Here is a 19797-nt window from a genome sequence, read left to right on the forward strand (position 1 = left end):
AACTTGAGACATCTGTGGCATTGTGTTGTGTGACAAAACTGCACATTCTTGAGTGGCCTTTTATTGTCCCCAGCACAAGGTGCACCTGTGTACTGATTATGCTGTTTAATCAGCTTCTTGACATGCCACACCTGGCAGGTGGATGGATTATCTTGGCAAAAGATAAATACTCACTAACAGGGTGTAAACAAAATCTGACAGAAATAAGCTTTTTGTGCATATGGAAAATTTCTGGGATCTTTTATTTCAGCTCATGAAACATGGGACCAACACCTTACATGTTTTGTTTATATTTTTGTTCAGTATACATATACAGTAGATAGGGGTAAAGTGACTAGGTAACAGGATAGATAATAGACAGTAGTAGTAGCAGCAGTGTATGTGGTAAGAGTGAAAGTGTGTGTGGCGTCAGTATGCATGTGTGCGCATGTTATGTGTGTGTGTGTGTGTATGTGTGTGTTTCGGGGTGTCAGTGTGTGGGTAGAGTCCATTTTGTGTGCATAGAGTCAGTGCAAGAGAGTTAGTGCAAAAAGGGTCAATACAGGTAGTCCAAGTAGCCATTTGATTAGTTATTTAGCAGTCTTGTTTAGCAGTCATGGCTTGGGGGTAAATGCTGTTCAGGGTCCTGTTGCTTCCAGACTTGGTGCACTTGTACCACTAGCCATGCGGTAGCAGAGATAGCAGTCTATGGCTTGGGTGACTGGAGTCTTTGAAACATTTTTGGCCCTTCCTCTGACACCACCTGCTATAGAGGTCCTGGATGGCAGGGAGCTCGGACCCAGTGATGTACTGGGCCGTACTTATCACCCTCTGTAGCGCTTTGCGGTCGGGTGCCTTGCAGTTGCTGTACCAAGTGGTGATACAGCCAGTCAAGATGCTATCAATGGTGCAGCTGTATAACTTTTTGAGGATCTGAGGGCCCATGCCAAATCTTTTCAGCCTCCGGAGGGGGAAGAGGCACTGTCGTGCCCTCTTCACAACTGTGTGGTGTATGTGTGGACCATGTTAATTCCTTAGTGATGTGGACAACCGAGGAACATGAAGCTCTCGACCCACTCCACTACAGTCCTCTCGATGTGGATGGGGGCATGCATGCCCCTCCGTTTCCTGTAGTCCACGATCAGCTCCTTTGTCTTCCTGACGTTGAGGGAAAGGTTGTTGTCCTGGCACCACACTGCCAGGTCTCTGACCTCATCCCTATAGGCTGCCTCATCATCGTCAGTGATCAGTCCTACCACCGTCATGTCGTCAGAAAACTTGATGATGGTGTTGGAGTCGTGCGCAGTCATGGGTGAACAGGGAGTACAGGAGGGGACTAAGCACATACTCCTGAGGGGCCGTCGTGTTGATGGTCAGCGTTGCGGATGTGTTGTTGCCTACCCTCACAGCCTGGGGGAAGCCCATTAGGATCCAGTTGCAGAGGGAGGTGTTCAGTCCCAGGATCCTTAGTTTAGTGATGAGCTTTGAGGGGAATATGGTGTTGAACGCTGAGCTGTAGTCAATGAACAGCATTCTCACGTAGGTGTTCCTTTAGTCCAGGTGGGAAAGGGCAGTGTGGAGTGCAATGGAGATTGCATCATCTGTGGATCTGTTGGGGAGGTGTGCAAATTTGAGTGGGTCCAAAGTGTCTGGGATGATGGTGTTGATGTGAGCCATAACCAGCCTTTAAAAGCCTTTCATGGCTACAGATGTGAGTGCTACGGGGCGATAGTCATTTAGACGGGTTACCTTGGCGTTCTTGGGCACAGGGACTATGGTGGTCTGCTTGAAACATGTAGATATTAAAGACTGGGTCAGGGAGCGGTTGAAAATGTCAGTGAAGACACTGGCCAGCTGGTCGGCGCATGCTCTGAGTACGCATCCTGGTAATCCGTCTGGCTCTGCGTGCTTGTGAATGTTAACCTGTTTAAAGGTCTTACTTATATGGATAATTTAGCTGGTTTTTCTATGCATTAGACCGCTGCGCCACTCGGGAGGCCGACCTGAACGATTACTTATTGACTTTAATTGTTTTGCAACATCATGGATAAGCTTGTCTTTCAGCTGATATTTTTTTATTTTCTTTAGCTTTTGTGGGCGTTTAAAACTGCTAAAATATCTCTCCATCCCATTGCAATTGGTAGAATTGCAGGAAATAAGCAGCATTTTTTATCTCTGCCCCATGGCAAAATTGTGTTACATTTGTTATAAAATTGCTAAATGTTTCTCTCTGCCTCATGGAAAAATGTGTACAATTGCAGGAAATGTACTTAAAACACATAAATGTTTCTCTCTGCTGTCAAGAGAGGGGCCACAAAAATGATTTGCTGCCTCCCCAACCAATTCTTGCTTAGGGCCCCAAAAGGCTAGAGCTGGCCCTGTTACCACTCTTCTTGGTTGCACCCCCTCTATCAATTGGATCCAACAATTATAGCAACCATTTCTGTCGAATACACATTAATAATTTGCTAGTCTCTTGCAATCATTTGTTAGTCTCTTGCATAGATTAACACTGAACTCAGGAATAAATACACCTGAACCATCTGTGTATACTGCAAGGCTTATTATTAATATATTGATCCACTATTGTTACTTTCTACATTATCTTCTTCACACCCCTGTTTATTTTTTTTCGATCAGGCCCCACGGACGTTCGATTCTTCTCCGCAAATTTGTAACGAACGACAGAGCAGCGGAATAATTTAGTTTGAGTTTGTCTGGCTAGTCTAGACCAATGACGTATATAAACACTGTATTGCCGACAGTATGTATTCGCCATTGCGAATCTTTGAAATCATCGGTCGGCCATATTGGCACTCCCACCTAGCAGCAGTCCTTCATAGGAATGAATGGAATTCTACAGTATTTCAATTAAATGTTTCAAGGACAAAATTAAATGTATTTAAGTATTTTTTGTTGTTGTAGTGGGGACAGTAACATTAGTACTCTCTAAAGAATATTACTTTAAGGAAAATGTTTTAATATATTTTTTCATTTTTTATTTGTATGTTTAGCTCACATAATATAATTTAAAAGTATGCATTAAAGTGTCTGTAATAGAATAAACGTGTAAAAACGAATGTAGACATTAATAATTGCATTTCTATAGCTTCCAAAACCTTTTTACACTTGAGGAGGAGTACCAAGATGGCTGCGCTGTGGCTTCAATACAGCGCCCCCTGGAAGTTATTCAGAGTTTATAGACATGATTGGTCTAGACCCAGACAGGGCTAGCATTTAGAATTAGCTATCTCAGCTGTGATTAGCTCGTTGCAGTCCAAAGGGCACGCCTATTTTTGACTTGAAACAGCGGCGCCGGTTGGTTGCTAGAATGTTTATATTTGAGCTGAGCCACTGGTAATCTAGCTAGCACGCAAATAAAACTAGGTAACGTTTTTACCGGCTATATTAACGTTTCAATTACATTGCTATAGCAAATTCGTCTACTTTAAATAAGAAAGAAGACATAACGCCCGGTAAGTAATGTTAGCAAGTTAACGTAAGCTAGCTATGCTAACTAACGTTAACTTCTTAATTGTGGCTATCTAGTTAGCTAGCTTACGTAAGCTAGGCAAGTTGTAGTCAACAATTATGATAACATATAAAATGGCAATAAGTATCATTGCTGTAACTAACTAGGTTACGTTAGTTCAGCCAGCAAGCCATAGTTATTTTTAGTAGCTAAACTGTGCAGTTGTGATTTGCATATTAATTTTGATAGTTTGGAGGCGCATGCACCTTCTACTAGTAGATTGATTGTCGACCAAAGGCTAGTAATGTGATCAACTCTCCTTTTTATGCTTCCAGGATCAGGATGAACGCGTCAGCTGAGGGAAGGACCCTCCTCTCAACTATGTTACCAGGGAAAAAACCTATGCCCTCGAAGGCTGCTAAACATAACTCACTAACAGTGGCATCGAAGATAAAGACCAAGATTCTCAGTAAGTAGCATACAGCTGTCATCACTAAATTGATGTAAAAGGTGGATTCCCTTTTAATTTGTAATAGCCTGTTGTTGGTTAATGACAGGTCACTTGGTAAGTCATACTGCATTATCATATGTTTATTTAGATTTTCTGCTTGATGTATTTTCTAGACACATCCTCGTTCTTCAAGGTCTCCCTGAAGACTAACAACAAGGCTCTGGCACTGGCCTTGGTGGCTCAGAGGGAGAGAAGCAGACAACTTGAAGTGGAAACTGTGCGCCTACGGAAACAAGTGGAGTCTCTGAATTTTGACCTGGCTATTCGCAGATTCAAGCACAACCAACTGGTGGGTTAGAGAGGGATAAGACATAGTGTGATCTAAATTTGGCACCTAACCGGGTCATATTTAGAGATGCTATTTGTAACAATAATGATCTATTTTCTCACAGACTTCAGTGTTAGTTTATGACATAAAAGCATGGGAGTTGTTGACAGGTGATAATGCAAATAATAATTTATTCAACTTCTATAGTGCTATTCATTACATAAATGAATCTCTAAGCGCTTTAAAGCAAAAACAAAAAACAAGCAATTTAAAAACAACATCCTTTTACAGATTCTCATCTTGAAAGACCTTCAACGCAACACTTTGGATAACTTGGAAAGGGCTGTGGGCCTCTTCTCTGATGAAAATGTAAGTCCCCTTCCAGTATGTCCTCTGATTCTATGGTATCAGATAAGTATAAGTAGCCTATGTCACGGTTTACAATGCTAAACAGGGCTCTATGCTGTGCGACCATTTTACTCGCATATGCGCCTAAAAGTAGAAGAAAAGTCAAGTATGAGCACGTGCGAGTTGTGATTTATAGCTAAAGAAATTGCTGCCGTAGCTATTTTCAAAAGTATTTCTGCCGTTTTTGTTTGATAACTGGTAGCTAATCACACAAATAACTATGTAGAGTCCTATCTCACCTCGTGCGACAGCAACAGTTTCTGCTCATACAGTAATATCTGGGAAGCAGCAACAGTGCCTGGGACTCTGTGAGTGTAGTGCTGAAATATTATTTTTTTGAAGCACACAGGCATAAAGTTGGTTGAATTTACCCAAAAGTCTACTAAAGTGTGACTTTGTTCCCGTGTTTCTTGGCTATTTACATCGTTTTGTTCAGACGCTAGCTTGTTTTTCAATGTTAGTTTGAGCTTTCTCAACTGTTAGTGAAGGGACATTGGAGAATCTCATTTTGAGTGGGAGTCCCACCATTATCAGGTAATGGCTCACGCCCCTTAAAGGGGCAGCTGATGGTTTTTGTCTCACAAGTGAGTCAAATATGTGAGGGTACATTGTACTTGATTGAACATGGAACCTTTTATTCATGCACTTTTAGTTATTTCTTATGATAAAAACACATTTCTTATTCCTCAAATACTTTCATTGTGCTCCTAATTTTCTTTGTGTGCTTCAACATTTTTCAACTTAGGAGCACGTGCTCCTAGTGTCATCGTAGAGCCCTGCTAAATTGTTTTTCTTTCTGAAGAAGGATGCCCCTGAAGTACCTGAAGACCGTAATAAGCGACCCCCCGATAAAGAAGATGAAAATAATCAGATTGAGAGGTAATAATGAGACTCCTATTAATATTTACAGTTACAGCAATACTGTCTTATGGTCAATTATTTCTGTTCACACATTTCCCCCCCTTATTTATTTTCATTCTAGGGTAGCGGTTCAGATACCTCTTGTCATAGCAGAGCAGTCCAGGGATTTGGTGTGTCCCTCAAAACAGACCAGCACGAGCCAGGAGGTTGTAGTAAATGACAGAAGAACCACATCCACAAATCCCTCTGGGACCCAAAGTAGATCATCAGAGTCCAGTGCCAGTAAAGGTAAGGGGGCTGGAACATGGAGAATTCAGAACTACCCCACATTTTGGTATGCATGACCTTTTCAGCATTAGGTTGGTTATTGATTAGGTCAGTAACTCACATGTATTCTTATCTTACAGACAGCATGAATAAGATGGAGCTACAGGTGGACAATACATTGAAATCGACCCAAAAGAGAACATCCCGACAATCCAGCAGCCTAAAAAATGAGGTGGAAAAGTGGTCAAAGATTTATTCTGACACTGGACTCGACCCTATCCCAGCAGTCTTGCCCGCTGTTGTCTCCATAACTAATACTATACAGCCCTCTGGTACTGATAAAGTTGTGCTTAATCCAAACAGCTTAAAGATGGAGACCACATTGGCGCTTGCAATGACGACAACTGTCGGAGAAGGAGAGAAGACCACCATCAATGACACAGAGATGGAGATAACTATTGGGGACAGCGCTGCTGAAATCGTTACAGTGGAGACCAAGCCCAAGAAAGCTGGTGGACTGAAGAAACTGAAGGTGCCAAAGACAAAGATCCCTTGTCTATTAGTGAAGGTTGGAAATAAGAACAGTGGCCCAACACGTGTTGTTGAAAATCTAGAGGTGAAGAGCTCTGCTTTAAACGTGGAGCTGCCGACAGAGATACAAAAGGCATTTTCTGCAACGCCACTACAAACAGACAACCCTACAGCGGAGGGTGTGTATGTAGAACATAGAGAAGAGGACTTCATAGAGAACTCAGCCAGAGAGATAGAATCCCTTGCTGCCCGCAGGAAGACTCATGTCACCTCTCGCATCACCAAACACAGAAAACCTACCCGAGAATCCCATAAAACAACACAAGATGTTCCAAAACAGTTTGACCCAAGAACAACTTTTGTAGTCCCTCTCCAATCCAAATCCCATCGAAATGTCTCACCTGACCCATTTGAAGATGACTTTTTTGATGACCCTGAAGCTCAGAACTCTGTATTTAAACTAGACGGGGCAAACCCATTGGTCATAGATGCCACAGAGGACAAAGGCTCTAAAACTAAAGGTCGCAAGACTTTTGTGATTTCTAATTTTGTGATTTCTAATGAACCTACATCTAGAAAGAGCCAGAAGAAATCCAAAGCAAGCAGGAAGACTAAAGCACAGCCTGTCATGGTGGACCATGAATTAGACATTGAAGCAGAAAATGATATATTCCTTCTGCCTCAATCTCTCATTGAAGAGGAATGTCATTCTTCTGAATGGTGCCCAGCCTATGTAGACATGGATGCCACCCTGCATGAATACAGGGAATCACACAGCTCTTCCAGTGCTTCCGGACCTCGGTCCACTGCACGGAGCAGTAAGAGACCTACCAGAGTGAAAGGCAGAGGGACGTTTGTGGTCTCGGTGAACAGGGACAGCTCCTCAGGGAACAGTACAATATTAGACGATGCTTGGGCAGAAAAGCTGGTGTGCACTCCTACTACAGTGTATGACTTTGTTGCCGAAGAAGAGTCAGAAACGGTCAGGGATGAAAGCATAGAGGAGCACCTGACTGGACCACACCCAGATCACTGTCTAGCTGCTAGGCGCAAGACTACAGACTCTGTGGTTGAAGAGACTCATGCCTCCTCTAAACGTCCATGGCTGGCTACCCAGGAACCTGCAGGGAATTCAGAGGGCCTAGAAAGCTTATGTGTTGAGGAAGAAATGCCCCCATGGGAGATCAGTGACCCCATTTCAGTTGCTGTGGAGCAAAAGCCCAAGAAAGCCAGGAGAGTGGAGACTGCAAAATCAAGGATGAAGAAGGATGCACAGAAGGGTGACTGTCTTGCCCCTGTGAAGGAAAGGAAAAAAAAAAAAAGTAGCAGCAGTAAAGGAGTAGCGCCTGGGGGTGCAGGTTATCTTTTGTCTAGTGAGACTCTGGATAGCCAGAGTAGTATAGGTATAAGCACTGCAGCACAAAATGCAGAAGTACAGCCTGTGGCGGATCCCGAAGTGTTGCAAGTCATCACACGCTCTGCCACTGAGGAGAGCTGTGAAACTCATGAACTTTTGTCTTCACTTGAGGTCCTGAGTCCAGACTTCAAAGTCAGCAGCTTCAAGCCCCGGTCCAACCAGGGCCCTAAACCGAGATGTAGAGGCACTTTTGTCATACCCAATAGTTTTAGTGATTCCACCAGAAACAGGAAGACCTACGTTGTTCCTGACTCCTTGTCTGAGGATGATGACACAAACAGCAGGACATCTAATGTATTATTATCAACTGTTGAGACCCACACAGAAATTCCTGACAGTGGTGAGGCAGTATGTCAGAGCCTGAGGGAGCTGCTCATGGACGAGAGGCCTCCATGGGAGTCCTTCATGGATGTCAGCTGTTCAATTGAGACTGGATTTGACACTCCAGCCTCAAGCCCTAAAAGGGTTGCTTCTTCTGCTCACAAGGTTGCTGTATATAAAGAGCCGGTTGAGGTTATGGCTGAAAGATCTCCAGGAACAGGTACAAAGCTTTTTATTGTTGACAGTATTTTTATTTTTATTTGTGTGAGATGTAGATATTCTAATTGTTATTTTATGTATTACCCACAGTAGCAGAGAGAGCCCTGAAGTCACTAACCAATACCAACTGGACGGATAATGAAGACACAGGACGGACCAGACGACGGGGGGCTGCTGTGAGCTACAAGTTGCCACCCATCAACTGGTGAGGACTGCCCTGGAAATGAAACTAAATCTTTATTATATCAGTAGCTTGCACAGTGATCAGGTAGGTTTTACTAGTGGTCAGGTTCGTTCTACTAGGCTGTGATACCAGCACTTGATTATTCAATTGTTGTGTCTTTCTTTTAACAGCAAAATGAGACGTGGAGATAAGTTCTCAGACACCAAGTACCTGAGTTCTCCCATTTTTAAAGAGAAGAAGAAGAAAAAGCAACAACAGAAGAAAACACACAAACCTGACAGTTTGGAGAACCTACATTCAGTTAATTGACTTTATTCGGTGTAATTTCATTCTTACACATATTTCCAATGCCTTTATTGTTTTGCCCTTTGTTTTAATATTATACGTTTACAAATAAAATGTCAATACATTTTATGTTGAAAAGGTTTTTGTTAATTTAGCACCCACTTTATTAGTCATGAAGAAATAAATAATTTAATAAGCCTGTAAGAAATAGCACATTTTCTGTTTTGTGACAGTAACAGATATGTGATACAGCCATATATTATCTGGATGGTGCAGTCAGTCACCTAAGGATAAATTGAACACCCTTATGCAATAGCTAGTTGCCTCCAAGGGTATAATTAAAGTTGTTGCAACATGATTAGACGGAGAATGTTGCAACACAACTTTAATTATACCCTTGGGGGCAACTAGCAATTGCGTAAGGGTGTTCAACTCATCCTTAGGTGGCTGACTGCACCATCCAGCTAATCTATGGCTGTATCTCATCATGGTTAAGTGCCGACCAACGCACCTCCTTATGTTTCTAAAATAATCTGGACCCGTATTGTTGGAGTGATTGACTAGAGGCCCTGTGTGAATTATTCAGAGTAGGCTGTTCACCTAGGAGGCTGTGGTTGGCTTTCTGCTCCCCTCGGTCTCTACTGTATACAGCCTTCCCGCAGGCAGGTGTCACCTGAAACGGCTACCGTTTGCAGTGTGTTTTTGGGGGGGTTTATTTACATGAAACATATTCGTGATTGTGATACGCTGTCATTTAGAGTAGTACTGCAGTTTTTGGGTGTAACCATTGCTGATAATTCTGCATTGTGTGGTAAGTACAGATTGCTTTACACCATGAATGTGTCTTTCTTTATTCAAAATACGACCAACTGTAATGTTATATGGATTTAGATAGAATGCATTGCTGAGAATGCCAGTTTGATCATGTAACTCAGATTTGAATAAGCACATATTTTACCAGGCACATGCTACATAAAATATTATGTAAATCAACAATGACATATTTAGGTCAACATCTCATTTTGGAGACTAGTGGGAAAAGGTTGTGAGGCCAAATCATTGGCAGAAAATGTCTCTGCCTACTTCTAATCACCTTGCTTTTGCCTTGCTGTAGCACTTCAGGCTGCGTAAAAATCTTCAGTGATTAGGTTGCTTTAGTTAAAAACATATTTGTGTTCTGCTGGATGTGAGTTGAATGGCTTGTATCACATTTCCTGGACCCTGTGTAGGGCCAGAGAGGTGCCAGGTTCAAGACTACCCTGTCTTACTGTAGTAGATCAACCCCAGTGGAAGTTAGTGCAGGTCTGTTTGCATAACCACTGCTATCATACTATATAATCACCTGAAGATTTCTTTCCATCTCCATCCTTTATCTACCATGTAACTTCCCTTCCTCCTATTTCTTACCCTGGTCCCAGATCTGTTTGTGCTGCCGTGCAAACTCCTATGGTCATTGTCAAGTACTTTGACATCATATTTGCAAACTTCGTTTTGTGTAGGCTACAGGACCACCAAGGACTTAACCCTCTGCATGAGTAACGCTACCTCAGAGAAATGGAGACAAGGCGACTGAGAAGAGACATAGAAGCCCTTCTGTGAGTTGCTTTCTGTGGATGATAAATTATAAATTTAGAGCAATGATGTGGTGTGGGAAGAGGAAATCGAGATGAAATGGCATTTATTATATTTCTTCAGGCACTTGAGAGAGTTTTGTGTTTTGAACAGGGGAGATTATATTGGTCAGAAACTGAGAGAGAATGGCTTCGACCCCAAGGGGAAAGGATCCACTAGCATGCTGGATGACCTGGTAGGAATCTCAACACAAATTGTTCTGGAGTGCACCATCCTCCACCAGGGGTTAATGTGGGATGTTGTATACAGTTAAACGGTCGACTGTGTTTATGATTATTTCAACATTTTTACGAACCCTTTACTTAATGTGTCTGTGCTTCCATCCAGGCCCATTATGACTTGGCCATAAGTGTTGCCCTTTGGTGGCTGGAGAAAGAGGAGCGACATGATGTGATGGACAGAGACATCGTGTAAGAACATTGATGAAACATTGACTTCCAAACACAATAACACTTGATTGTGTCATGTCCTGAGTAACCTTGTCTGAGAGCTGAAGACTTCTGCTCTTCCTTACCTAATACCTTGGTTTTAGCTCTAAGCTACCCTGGTAAATCCCTTTATGACAACTGATGATATAAAAAGGGTTTTATAAATAACATTTGATTTATTGACTTTGTTGTTCCCTGTAGTGGAGTGGGCAGCCCAGGGTATAATGACCAGTACCCCAACCACCTGGAGAGAGAAGCCATGATCCTCTCTTCCTTCGCTGGGATGATCCTGGTGAGTAGTCCGGGTACTGAGGCATACAGTATGCCAGGGGTTGTGAGTCTAGCACGGCTCAGTCTGTAGTCTTACTGACCCTTAGTCGTCCTTGTAATCTAGAGGCGTTTGGTGGAGTTGGGAGTCTAGTACCACAGCTCAGTCCAAAGTGTCAATGACCCTTAGGCTAACCTCCCTTGTTACTACACAATGAATCACCAGTCTCCAAAGCCATGCTCCTCTGTTGCTAAACTTTGACTTAAGATACGTTATAAAGGTTTTGTATAATTTCAACCAGTAGTTTTGAAAGTAGTGCTCACGAGCCAAAACAGGTCTCTGAAAATTGTGCACAATTGTGTACTACGTAATCTATTTCGTATGATACAGTATGTTACGCTTACAATTCGTACAATATGTTACAAATTTGTTGTGCTTAAGATCCCGTTCCCGTTCAGTCTCTAAGTCAGGTGCAACAGTATATTTCAAACTGGGCAGCATTACCTAGTCCATGATCTTTCACTGGGTTGACCATGTAACTGGTCCTTTTATGATTATTGTGGTTTAAGTGTTACTAACTATATATTCCCCTCTGCTCTAACCTCTGTTCTGCTGTCCTCTCTGCTCCAGAATAGCTTGCCTGTAAAAGACATTCTAGCCCTCTACACCACCAAACCGTCTGCCGCTTACCCTCACCAGCACTACAAGGTAGACTGAGTTTAGAATACTGCACATTTCTCTCTCCCCAGTGTTAGTATAGCCTAATCCTACAGCCTAGCCTTGTCTGTGTGGGAAGGCAGTATAAGGGGATATAATATATAACATACACTGAGTGTACAAAACATTAAAAACACCTTCAGAATATTTAGTTGCCCCCCCCCCCCCCCTTTGTCCTCAAAACAGACTCAATTAATCGCAGCATGGACTCTACAAGGTGTCGAAAGAATTCCACAGTGATGCTGGCCCATGTTGACTCCAATGCTTCCCACTGTTGAGCATGAAAAACCCAGCAGTGTTGCAATTCTTGACACAAACCGGTGCGCCTGGCACCTACTACCATACCCTGTTCAAAGGCACTTAAATATTTTGTCTTGCCTATTCACTCTCTGAATGGCACACATAAAACAATCTATGTCTCAATTTTTTCAAGGCCTAAAAATCATTTTTAACCTGTCTCCTCCCCTTCATCTACACTGATTGAAGTGGATTTAACAAGTGACATCAATAAGGGATTATAGCTTTCACCTGGATTCACTTGGTCAGTCTGTCATGGAAAGAGCAGGTGTTCTTAATGTTTTGTACACTCAGTGTATAGTAAGTAAGTAAGTAGGCCATCAGCCTCAGTGTAGTGCTATCTGGTCTATAATGATCATGTGCAGTGGTATAATGCAGTGCTGCTCTGTATACATATTATGTAGGCCTATATGTACCACTGCATTGTAAGACATTAATGAGAAGGTCTTAAAATTAAAATAGAAAAATAGATCTGATGACTGTCTCTACAGAGCGCCATTGTTCATCCCTTCACCTTGTCCTACCACCCGTTTGCCATGCTGGGCTCATTCAAGGCCGTGGACCACTCCAGAAAGCACAGTATGTCAGTGTGTGTGTGTGTTCATCCTACACTACCATTCGTTAACACATCAACTATGCCAGTCTCCCTCTACCTCGCTCACATGTGACTTGCCCTTCCTCACTTGTGTTTACAGTAGTCTATAGAACAAGTTATGTAAGAACCCTGACCAGTATTGGCTCCTCTCTGATTATTTTCCTTCAGCCCAGAAATTGAAGCGGTGGCTGTCTGTGCAGGGTAAAGGAGGTGCTGCCCCTGCTGGACGGAGGGCCTTGGTGCAGTCCTCCTCATCCACATCTAACTCCTTCCTCAGTGTGAGTGGCAATCATAGACATACACTCCCCTATGTATTTGGACAGTGAAGCTACGTTTTTTTATTTGGTTCTATACTCCAGCATTTTGGATTTGAGATCAAATTATTTACATGAGGCGACAGTAAAGAATGTCACCTTTTATTTGAGGGTGTTTTCATACATATCTGTTTTACTGTTTAGAAATGAATGCACTTTATGTATTTAGTCCCCACATTTGAAGGTGTCATAAGTATTTGGACAAATTCACTTATAGTGTATTACATTTAGTCAAACGTTTAGTATTTGGTCCCATATTCCTAGCAGGGTCGTTCCACGAAGAGTGCCTTTGATATTTTAAGTAGAAATTGTGCACCAATATTGAATTTTAAAAGCCTGTTATATTAAATGAAGTTCCCTTTAATATAGACCACATGGAAAATCCAATAAATCATGTTAACCTCTCACCATTACCAATAACAGGGGAGTTTTTTCTTGGGGGTATGATATTTATGCATCTGTAACTTTCTCACTCATCATTATTCATGATTAATTCATGATTATCCATAATCATGGTAGCATCCACATTAATGTAGAAGTGTTCAGAAACATATTCTATTGTTATTTATAATAAAAGTGACTCCAAAATGACACAATACATTATAACATTCATTTCTATTGAGCACAACAACCAAAACAAACTGCAAATGCATCCAACAAGTTTGTAGAGTCACAAGCTTGATGTAGTCATTGCGTGCTAGGAATATGGGACCAAACACTAAACCTTTGACTAAATGTAATACACTATAAGCGAATTTGTCCAAATACTTATGACACCTTCAAATGCGGGGACTAGATACATAAAGTCCTTTCATTTCTAAACTGTAAAACAGTATGAAAATACTGTCGCCTCATATGAAACATTTCATCTCAAATCCAAAATGGTGGAGTATAGAGCCAAATTAAAAGTTTTAGCTTCACTTTCCAAATAAATATGTTTGGGGAGTGTATATATTCACATATTGTTTATATAAATCATTAGTGACAATAGCATGTACCCATGCATGCCATTTCAGCCCACAAAGGTTAAGTTTAACTCTCTGACTCTAAGAATACTTTACATTTAAAGCGGTTGTGAATTTGATCATTTCAACAAACATCCCAACCTTGTTATAAAGTTGAAGAATACTGTTGGAAGGGACTCTACTGCCATCTTGTGTTTTTAACTGGAAGTTCTCTTTACTGTCCATGTTTTCTGTCCCCTACACAGGACAGTGGTGAGTCCTTGAAGGAACAAACAGAGCATTATGAAGGATCACTAGAATCTCTGCAGGATTAAGAAAAGTCCTCTCATCCTCTGCCTTACTTCACCGTTATTACAGGGTTATTCCTGGGTTAAAAATGTTATTACACTGTGGGTGAAAATGCTGATGTCCCTGTTATAAGCTGGTACTACTGGGCCTTCACATTCAAGGAACCCTGGCCAATAGTAGTATCAATCCTCCAGTGTGTAATCATATCACTAGGGGTTTCCTCTATATTTGGTTGTAGGTCAGGCCATGTCCATCTATAAGCAATACAAATGTTTGACTACATCATAGACATTACTGTACATACTTTACTGTACAATAAACCATTCACTGTCTGTAACAAATACATATGTATATCAGTTATGTGGAAATCAGGCATGTATTGTTTAATCGCGCCTAAAAGGAACGTAATTCCCTTTTTATGCACATTTTTCTCTATTCTGACCTTGAGAATAGCATGCTTTTCACCCACTATTCGTTTGGGGTGGAGATCAAAGAAAGGAAGGTGTGGCGGAGGTGTGTCAACAGATACGCTGCATTCTGACATTGACTTAATTCCCTCATAATTCCACTACCTGTACACGTGAGCAACCTGTTGGTTCCAAGTGGAACAACATCTACATTTCCCGATAGAAATAACATAATTCTCCATGCACTGTAATTTACAAATTGGTAAGAGCTATTGATAAAAACTAGGTAAATTAGTAAACAGTTTGGATAAGGGGATTGCAAATATAAATAACAATTGTTTTAGATCTACTATATTTTACTTTGTGATCGCTGGAGACAAATGTGAAACCAGTCATATGGCAGCAAACTGAAGCATTTCAACATATCACCTTTTCCACAGTGAAAAGGTGGCCTAATAACTTGCAGGGATGACATTTGGAGACCCAATCAAATGACAGTATAGCGCCAAACCTACCGAGTTGATTTATGATTTCTAGAATGTTTTAATTATATGCCCGGACCTTACACAGTATTTCTTACAATTTATATTGTGTCAAATATTAGCCACTATCTGGTAGCCACCACCAATTATACCCACATACATTTATAACTGTCACTTTAGTGTTGTTTTCCTTATATTTTGCATCGTTCCATTGCATCATTGGTTTACCTTTCTTTCCTCTGTCATGTTTGTGTGGTTGTTCATGAGGATCGCTAGCAATAGTGGATCATATTAGGCTAATGTATTGCAAGTTGTGCAATAATTTGGGACATGTAACCTTATGGAACACAGATCATCAGTAGCAGTTTAAACCTGGTGCCTGGAGCACGGTTCACGACGACTGGACTGTTGTCATCACAGTTCCATGATTAGTGAGGATCATTAGGGTAGATTTATAGACTACTATATAGATTACTGTTCAACACCTATTGTACACTTTTCTCTCCTTTCAATATTTCATGGGTTGAAAATGTAATATGGCAACTTTCAGGATTAATCAAACCGCTGTATATATTTAGTGCGTGAAGGTTCTCCAAACCAGTTTTTAGTATTATTCATAAATACTTTCCTAACCCTAAGTACTATGCAAGATCAGAGTATTTACCAGTTGGTGCTGAAAAGGAGACAAATATGCATGTATTTACATGGCTTTCTTTAATTGATCCCTAATATTCTGATATTCTAGTGAGTCTGTCGAGAGAATTCTAATTAAAGGTACACCAAATTAAATTTAAAGGGATGACTTTAGATAAATGTACTGAAAAATCTGTTGGCCAGCAGGTGGGAGGGTTTTCAGCAGTTGAATACAATTCATGCCGCGTTCACGTCATGTCGGAAACTCAGACATTACTGACTTGCTAACCTAGGCGGAGAGTTGGATCTCGAATTTCCCACTTGGGAGGTACCAGAATCAACCAATGGGAAGCTCTACGCAAATAACTAACGTTCATTTTAACTCTGATGTCCCGAGTTTCCGACATGACGTGAACGAGGCATTATTAAGCGCGCACAAGGGAACCATGCCTGCAAAGCCCTACGCACCTGCATAAGGTAAGTCTGAATACCAGTGCCTAGGAAAGGCGTACATTTTCCTAATTCTGAATATGGTAGTATGGGATGCTGGAACAGGAGCCGGGATGTGGACATTAAATAAGGGTTAGGATTTAAATTATGGCTAGGGTTAGGGTTGAGCGGAGGTGTGGTCATTATGCTAGTGTTAGGGTTGAGTTTATGGCATTGGCTAGGATTAAGGTTGAAATGGGGTGAGGACTAGGTTAGGTTGAGCCGGGGTCTGGACATGGAAGTTAGGGTTAGGGTTGAGCCGGAGGGTTGAGCCCTCCCCCCAAATAGGGCACCCCAGTTTAACCCCTGACTACATGTACCCATCTCTCACCCTCTCTGTCACCAGATGGTTAGACAGACACCTGGTTGCTTTGCCTTTGTGATGACTTCGAACATTCTGTGTGGTAAACATTAATCACGTTTTGGTGGATCAGTGGATAAACATGTACAGTCGCTCTGATTGGACATATAAAAAAAAAAGTGAGGGTCAGATCTGGTCAGTAATGTGCCTGCTAGGACTTTTAGCACTGATGAATCAGGGCTTTTAACTCTACTGTATGCCCAGGATCAAGACTTTTGGCAGCGCAGCCAGGTCACCAAATCCCTGGTCATTAAAATAACAAATAAAGTGGGATCAGCCTATCCGTCGATTGAGGTTTATATAGTGGTCCCTGGGCCTGGTGAGCCAGACCATCACTCCTGTAGAGGACGGGCTCCAGAGAGATTTATCAGGATGAGTAAGGTAAGACCTTGGGAGGAGGGGACACTTTCACTGTCTGTCTCTATTGCATTTTAAGATAGTGGGCCGGACCAGTGTAGACTTCCTCCCAGCCCTCTGCTAACCAATGCAACTTAACCCACAGCCTAAACATGCATCAATGCAGAACTACATTAGGTAAAAGTGAGGCGTCATGCCCATAGGGGGCACATGCCCCCTCAGATTTGTCCTGTTAAAAACAATTAGGCCTACACTTTGTTTGTTTTTTCTCTGTAATAGGCTACTACTAGCCGCATAGCAATTGTATGAAGTTGGCTTTAGCTAGCCCAGATAGGTTCCCAACCTCATAACTAGCTACCAAGAAGCCATTTCAGGCTATCAATCAAGTTAGAGTAGCTAGCTTGTCTAACTATCTTAATATAATATAATATGCCACTTAGCAGACGCTTTTATCCAAAGCGACTTACAGTCATGCGTGCATACATTTTTGTGTATGGGTGGTCCCGGGGATCGAACCCACTACCCTGGCGTTTCAAGCGCCGTGCTCTACCAGCTGAGCTACAGAGGACCACAGGAGCTGGCATGCCTGCTGGCAAGGTTGGTAGACTTTAGAAAAGCAACCAATAACTAAATGCACTGAATAAGACACACATTCCTTTCAATCTTTTACCCAGATTTGAGCAGAGAAGCATATTTAGTTTATTTAAACAAAATAACCACCAGTCAGGAGGATGCAGACAGCTCAAGAGGTATGCTTAGATATGCATAAAAATATATTATTATTATTATTATTTTTTACATATAATGAATCATAATGATTATGGCTCTAGATTGCAGGAAAAAGCTGTTTCAGGTGTTTGAAAAATGCAAAATTCTCCGGACTTACGGCATGGCGCCCCTGGGTCAAACTGTCTCTGAACAGGACAGTAAGGCCACACATTTATTGTCGTTACCTAGACTTTGATTACATGAGGAAACATTGGCTTTGTGTTGAAATTGGTGCAGTTGATTAGACAGAGGAAATTACACAAATCATGTGCATGCATTTAACAACATATGGCAGTTGAGTCCATTGTGGTGTTCAGGACCATGATGTATATAAACCCTGGATTGCTGATTCTATGTATTGGCCATTGAGAGGCTTTGAAGCCACCGGTCGGCCATATTGGCACTCCCCAGTAGAAGCATTCCTCCATATGAATGAATGGAATTCTACAGTATTTCAATTAAATGTTGCAAGGACAAAATAACATGTATTTATTTGTTGTAGTGTGGACAGTAACATTAGTAATCTAAGAAAATTATACTTTAAGAAAAATGTTTACATTTTTATACTTTTTATTTTTATGTTTAGCTCACATAATATAATTTAAAAGTATGCATTAAGGTGTCTGTAATGGAATAAATGTAGCAAAAACAAATGTAGACATTAACAAATGCATTCTATAGCTTCCATAGCTTTTTTACAATTGTGGGGGACTGCCAAGATGGAGGCACTGTGGCTTCAACACAGTGCCCCCTATCAGTGATCTAGTGTATATATAAATCACTGGTTCAGGAATATTCTATGGTCTTAAATTGTGTGCTCTCCTGCCTCCCATTCCGACTACAGATAACTTTCTACGAGGACAACAACTTCCAGGGGCGCTCTTATGAGTGCGATGCGGACTGCGCTGACATGCACCCCCATTTCAGCCGCTGTAACTCCATCAAGGTAGATAGCGGCTGTTGGGTGCTGTACGAGCGTCCCAACTACACAGGCTATCAGTACGTGCTGACCAGGGGAGAGTACCCAGAGTACAAGCACTGGATGGGATACAATGACAGCATCCGCTCCTGCCGTACCTTCTCCTATGTGAGCAACCTAATTGTCTTTGAGGCCTTGCCGTGTTACCTGGATACCCTGCCAGGCTGCTACTCCATTCAGTAATACTTCGGACATCAATCAAACGATGACAATGTTTTGAACATAGAATATTTTACCTATGGAGTGAATGGGTTTACCTTCTGATTGATGTTCTAGGATAGGTGGGCATGTTGTGTCACTAGTTACATTATGTGTGGTTATGAATGTTCAAATCCCTTCTGAGGGCAGGTTGATAATGCAACAAATGTGGGTTTCTTCTTTACAAAAAAACAGCAAAGTCCTAGGTTCTGTGATGAGAACCTGATTGAGTGGGTGAATCTCCTTGGTAGGACATGACGGTTATTATAGTGAATGACATGGAGCAACACAGTATCACAATACAGCAATAATCTAGAATGCCCTGAACACCCTGATTCCTATCTCCCTTCCTGCAGACTAGCGGAGGCCCATACCGCATGCGCATCTATGAACGCCCCAACTTCCAGGGCCAGACGATGGAGTTCGCTGAGGACTGTGAGTCTGTCCAGGAACGCTTCCGCAGCCGTGACGTCTACTCCTGTAACGTCCTGGAGGGCTACTGGACCCTCTACGAACACCCCAACTACCGCGGCCGCCAGTACTTCATGAGGCCTGGAGAGTACAGGAAGTTTAGTGACTGGGGAGCCACCTGCGCCACCACTGGCTCCTTCCGTAGGATCACCGAATTTTAGATAAGAACACCTTCTCTGCCTCCCTAAACACAGCTTGTCTCTAGTTGGCACTGGCTTGTCAATAGAAGAGTATGGCTATTCTAACACACAGGACTGTGTCGAAATATTTCATGAATTTGAAATAGATCATTATTAAGTTACAAAGGTAACTCTGAATGACTCTGAATAAATGAATCTATTGTGAATGTTTCTTGTCATAATTCTTTTGAATAGGCTAGCTAAACAATTTGGGTAAAGTCGAAACCAATTTACTGCCACACATAC

At 41.8% G+C, this 19797-nt stretch overlaps 3 protein-coding genes across 3 annotated transcripts; all 3 read left to right on the forward strand.

Moving 5' to 3' along the window:
• Nucleotides 1–3307: 3307 nt before the first annotated feature.
• Nucleotides 3308–8869, forward strand: sgo2 (shugoshin 2). The gene is made up of 9 exons (XM_084180059.1): nt 3308–3455; nt 3787–3920; nt 4076–4251; nt 4522–4599; nt 5441–5517; nt 5621–5787; nt 5907–8255; nt 8345–8459; nt 8609–8869. The coding sequence occupies exons 2-9, from the start codon at nt 3794–3796 to the stop codon at nt 8745–8747; spliced, it is 3228 nt and encodes a 1075-aa protein (XP_084036185.1). The 5' UTR covers nt 3308–3455; nt 3787–3793; the 3' UTR covers nt 8748–8869.
• Nucleotides 8870–10248: 1379 nt separating this feature from the next.
• Nucleotides 10249–14260, forward strand: c9h2orf80 (chromosome 9 C2orf80 homolog). The gene is made up of 8 exons (XM_084180079.1): nt 10249–10318; nt 10449–10530; nt 10683–10765; nt 10985–11075; nt 11682–11759; nt 12557–12644; nt 12829–12938; nt 14185–14260. Exons 1-8 carry the CDS (start codon nt 10278–10280, stop codon nt 14251–14253), a joined length of 642 nt encoding a protein of 213 aa, XP_084036205.1. The 5' UTR covers nt 10249–10277; the 3' UTR covers nt 14254–14260.
• Nucleotides 14261–16971: 2711 nt separating this feature from the next.
• Nucleotides 16972–19533, forward strand: LOC311143436 (gamma-crystallin M2-like; the record flags this gene model as incomplete). The annotated part of the gene is made up of 3 exons (XM_084179253.1): nt 16972–16980; nt 18569–18811; nt 19258–19533. The coding sequence occupies 3 exons, from the start codon at nt 16972–16974 to the stop codon at nt 19531–19533; spliced, it is 528 nt and encodes a 175-aa protein (XP_084035379.1).
• Nucleotides 19534–19797: the final 264 nt, after the last annotated feature.

This window comes from Coregonus lavaretus, assembly GCF_964263955.1.
Source record: "Coregonus lavaretus genome assembly, chromosome: 16".
Taxonomy (NCBI): domain Eukaryota; kingdom Metazoa; phylum Chordata; class Actinopteri; order Salmoniformes; family Salmonidae; genus Coregonus; species Coregonus lavaretus.

Excerpts from the sequence above, each read along its gene's own strand:
- sgo2 (XM_084180059.1), top strand. The coding sequence starts at position 3,794 with ATGAACGCGTCAGCTGAGGGAAGGACCCTCCTCTCAACTATGTTACCA. Across the intron at positions 4,600-5,440 it reads GCCTCTTCTCTGATGAAAAT|AAGGATGCCCCTGAAGTACC; the intron begins GTAAGTCCCCTT and ends TTCTTTCTGAAG. Across the intron at positions 8,256-8,344 it reads TGAAAGATCTCCAGGAACAG|TAGCAGAGAGAGCCCTGAAG; the intron begins GTACAAAGCTTT and ends TATTACCCACAG.
- c9h2orf80 (XM_084180079.1), top strand. The coding sequence starts at position 10,278 with ATGGAGACAAGGCGACTGAGAAGAGACATAGAAGCCCTTCT. Across the intron at positions 10,319-10,448 it reads AGAGACATAGAAGCCCTTCT|GGGAGATTATATTGGTCAGA; the intron begins GTGAGTTGCTTT and ends TGTTTTGAACAG. Across the intron at positions 11,076-11,681 it reads CCTTCGCTGGGATGATCCTG|AATAGCTTGCCTGTAAAAGA; the intron begins GTGAGTAGTCCG and ends TCTCTGCTCCAG.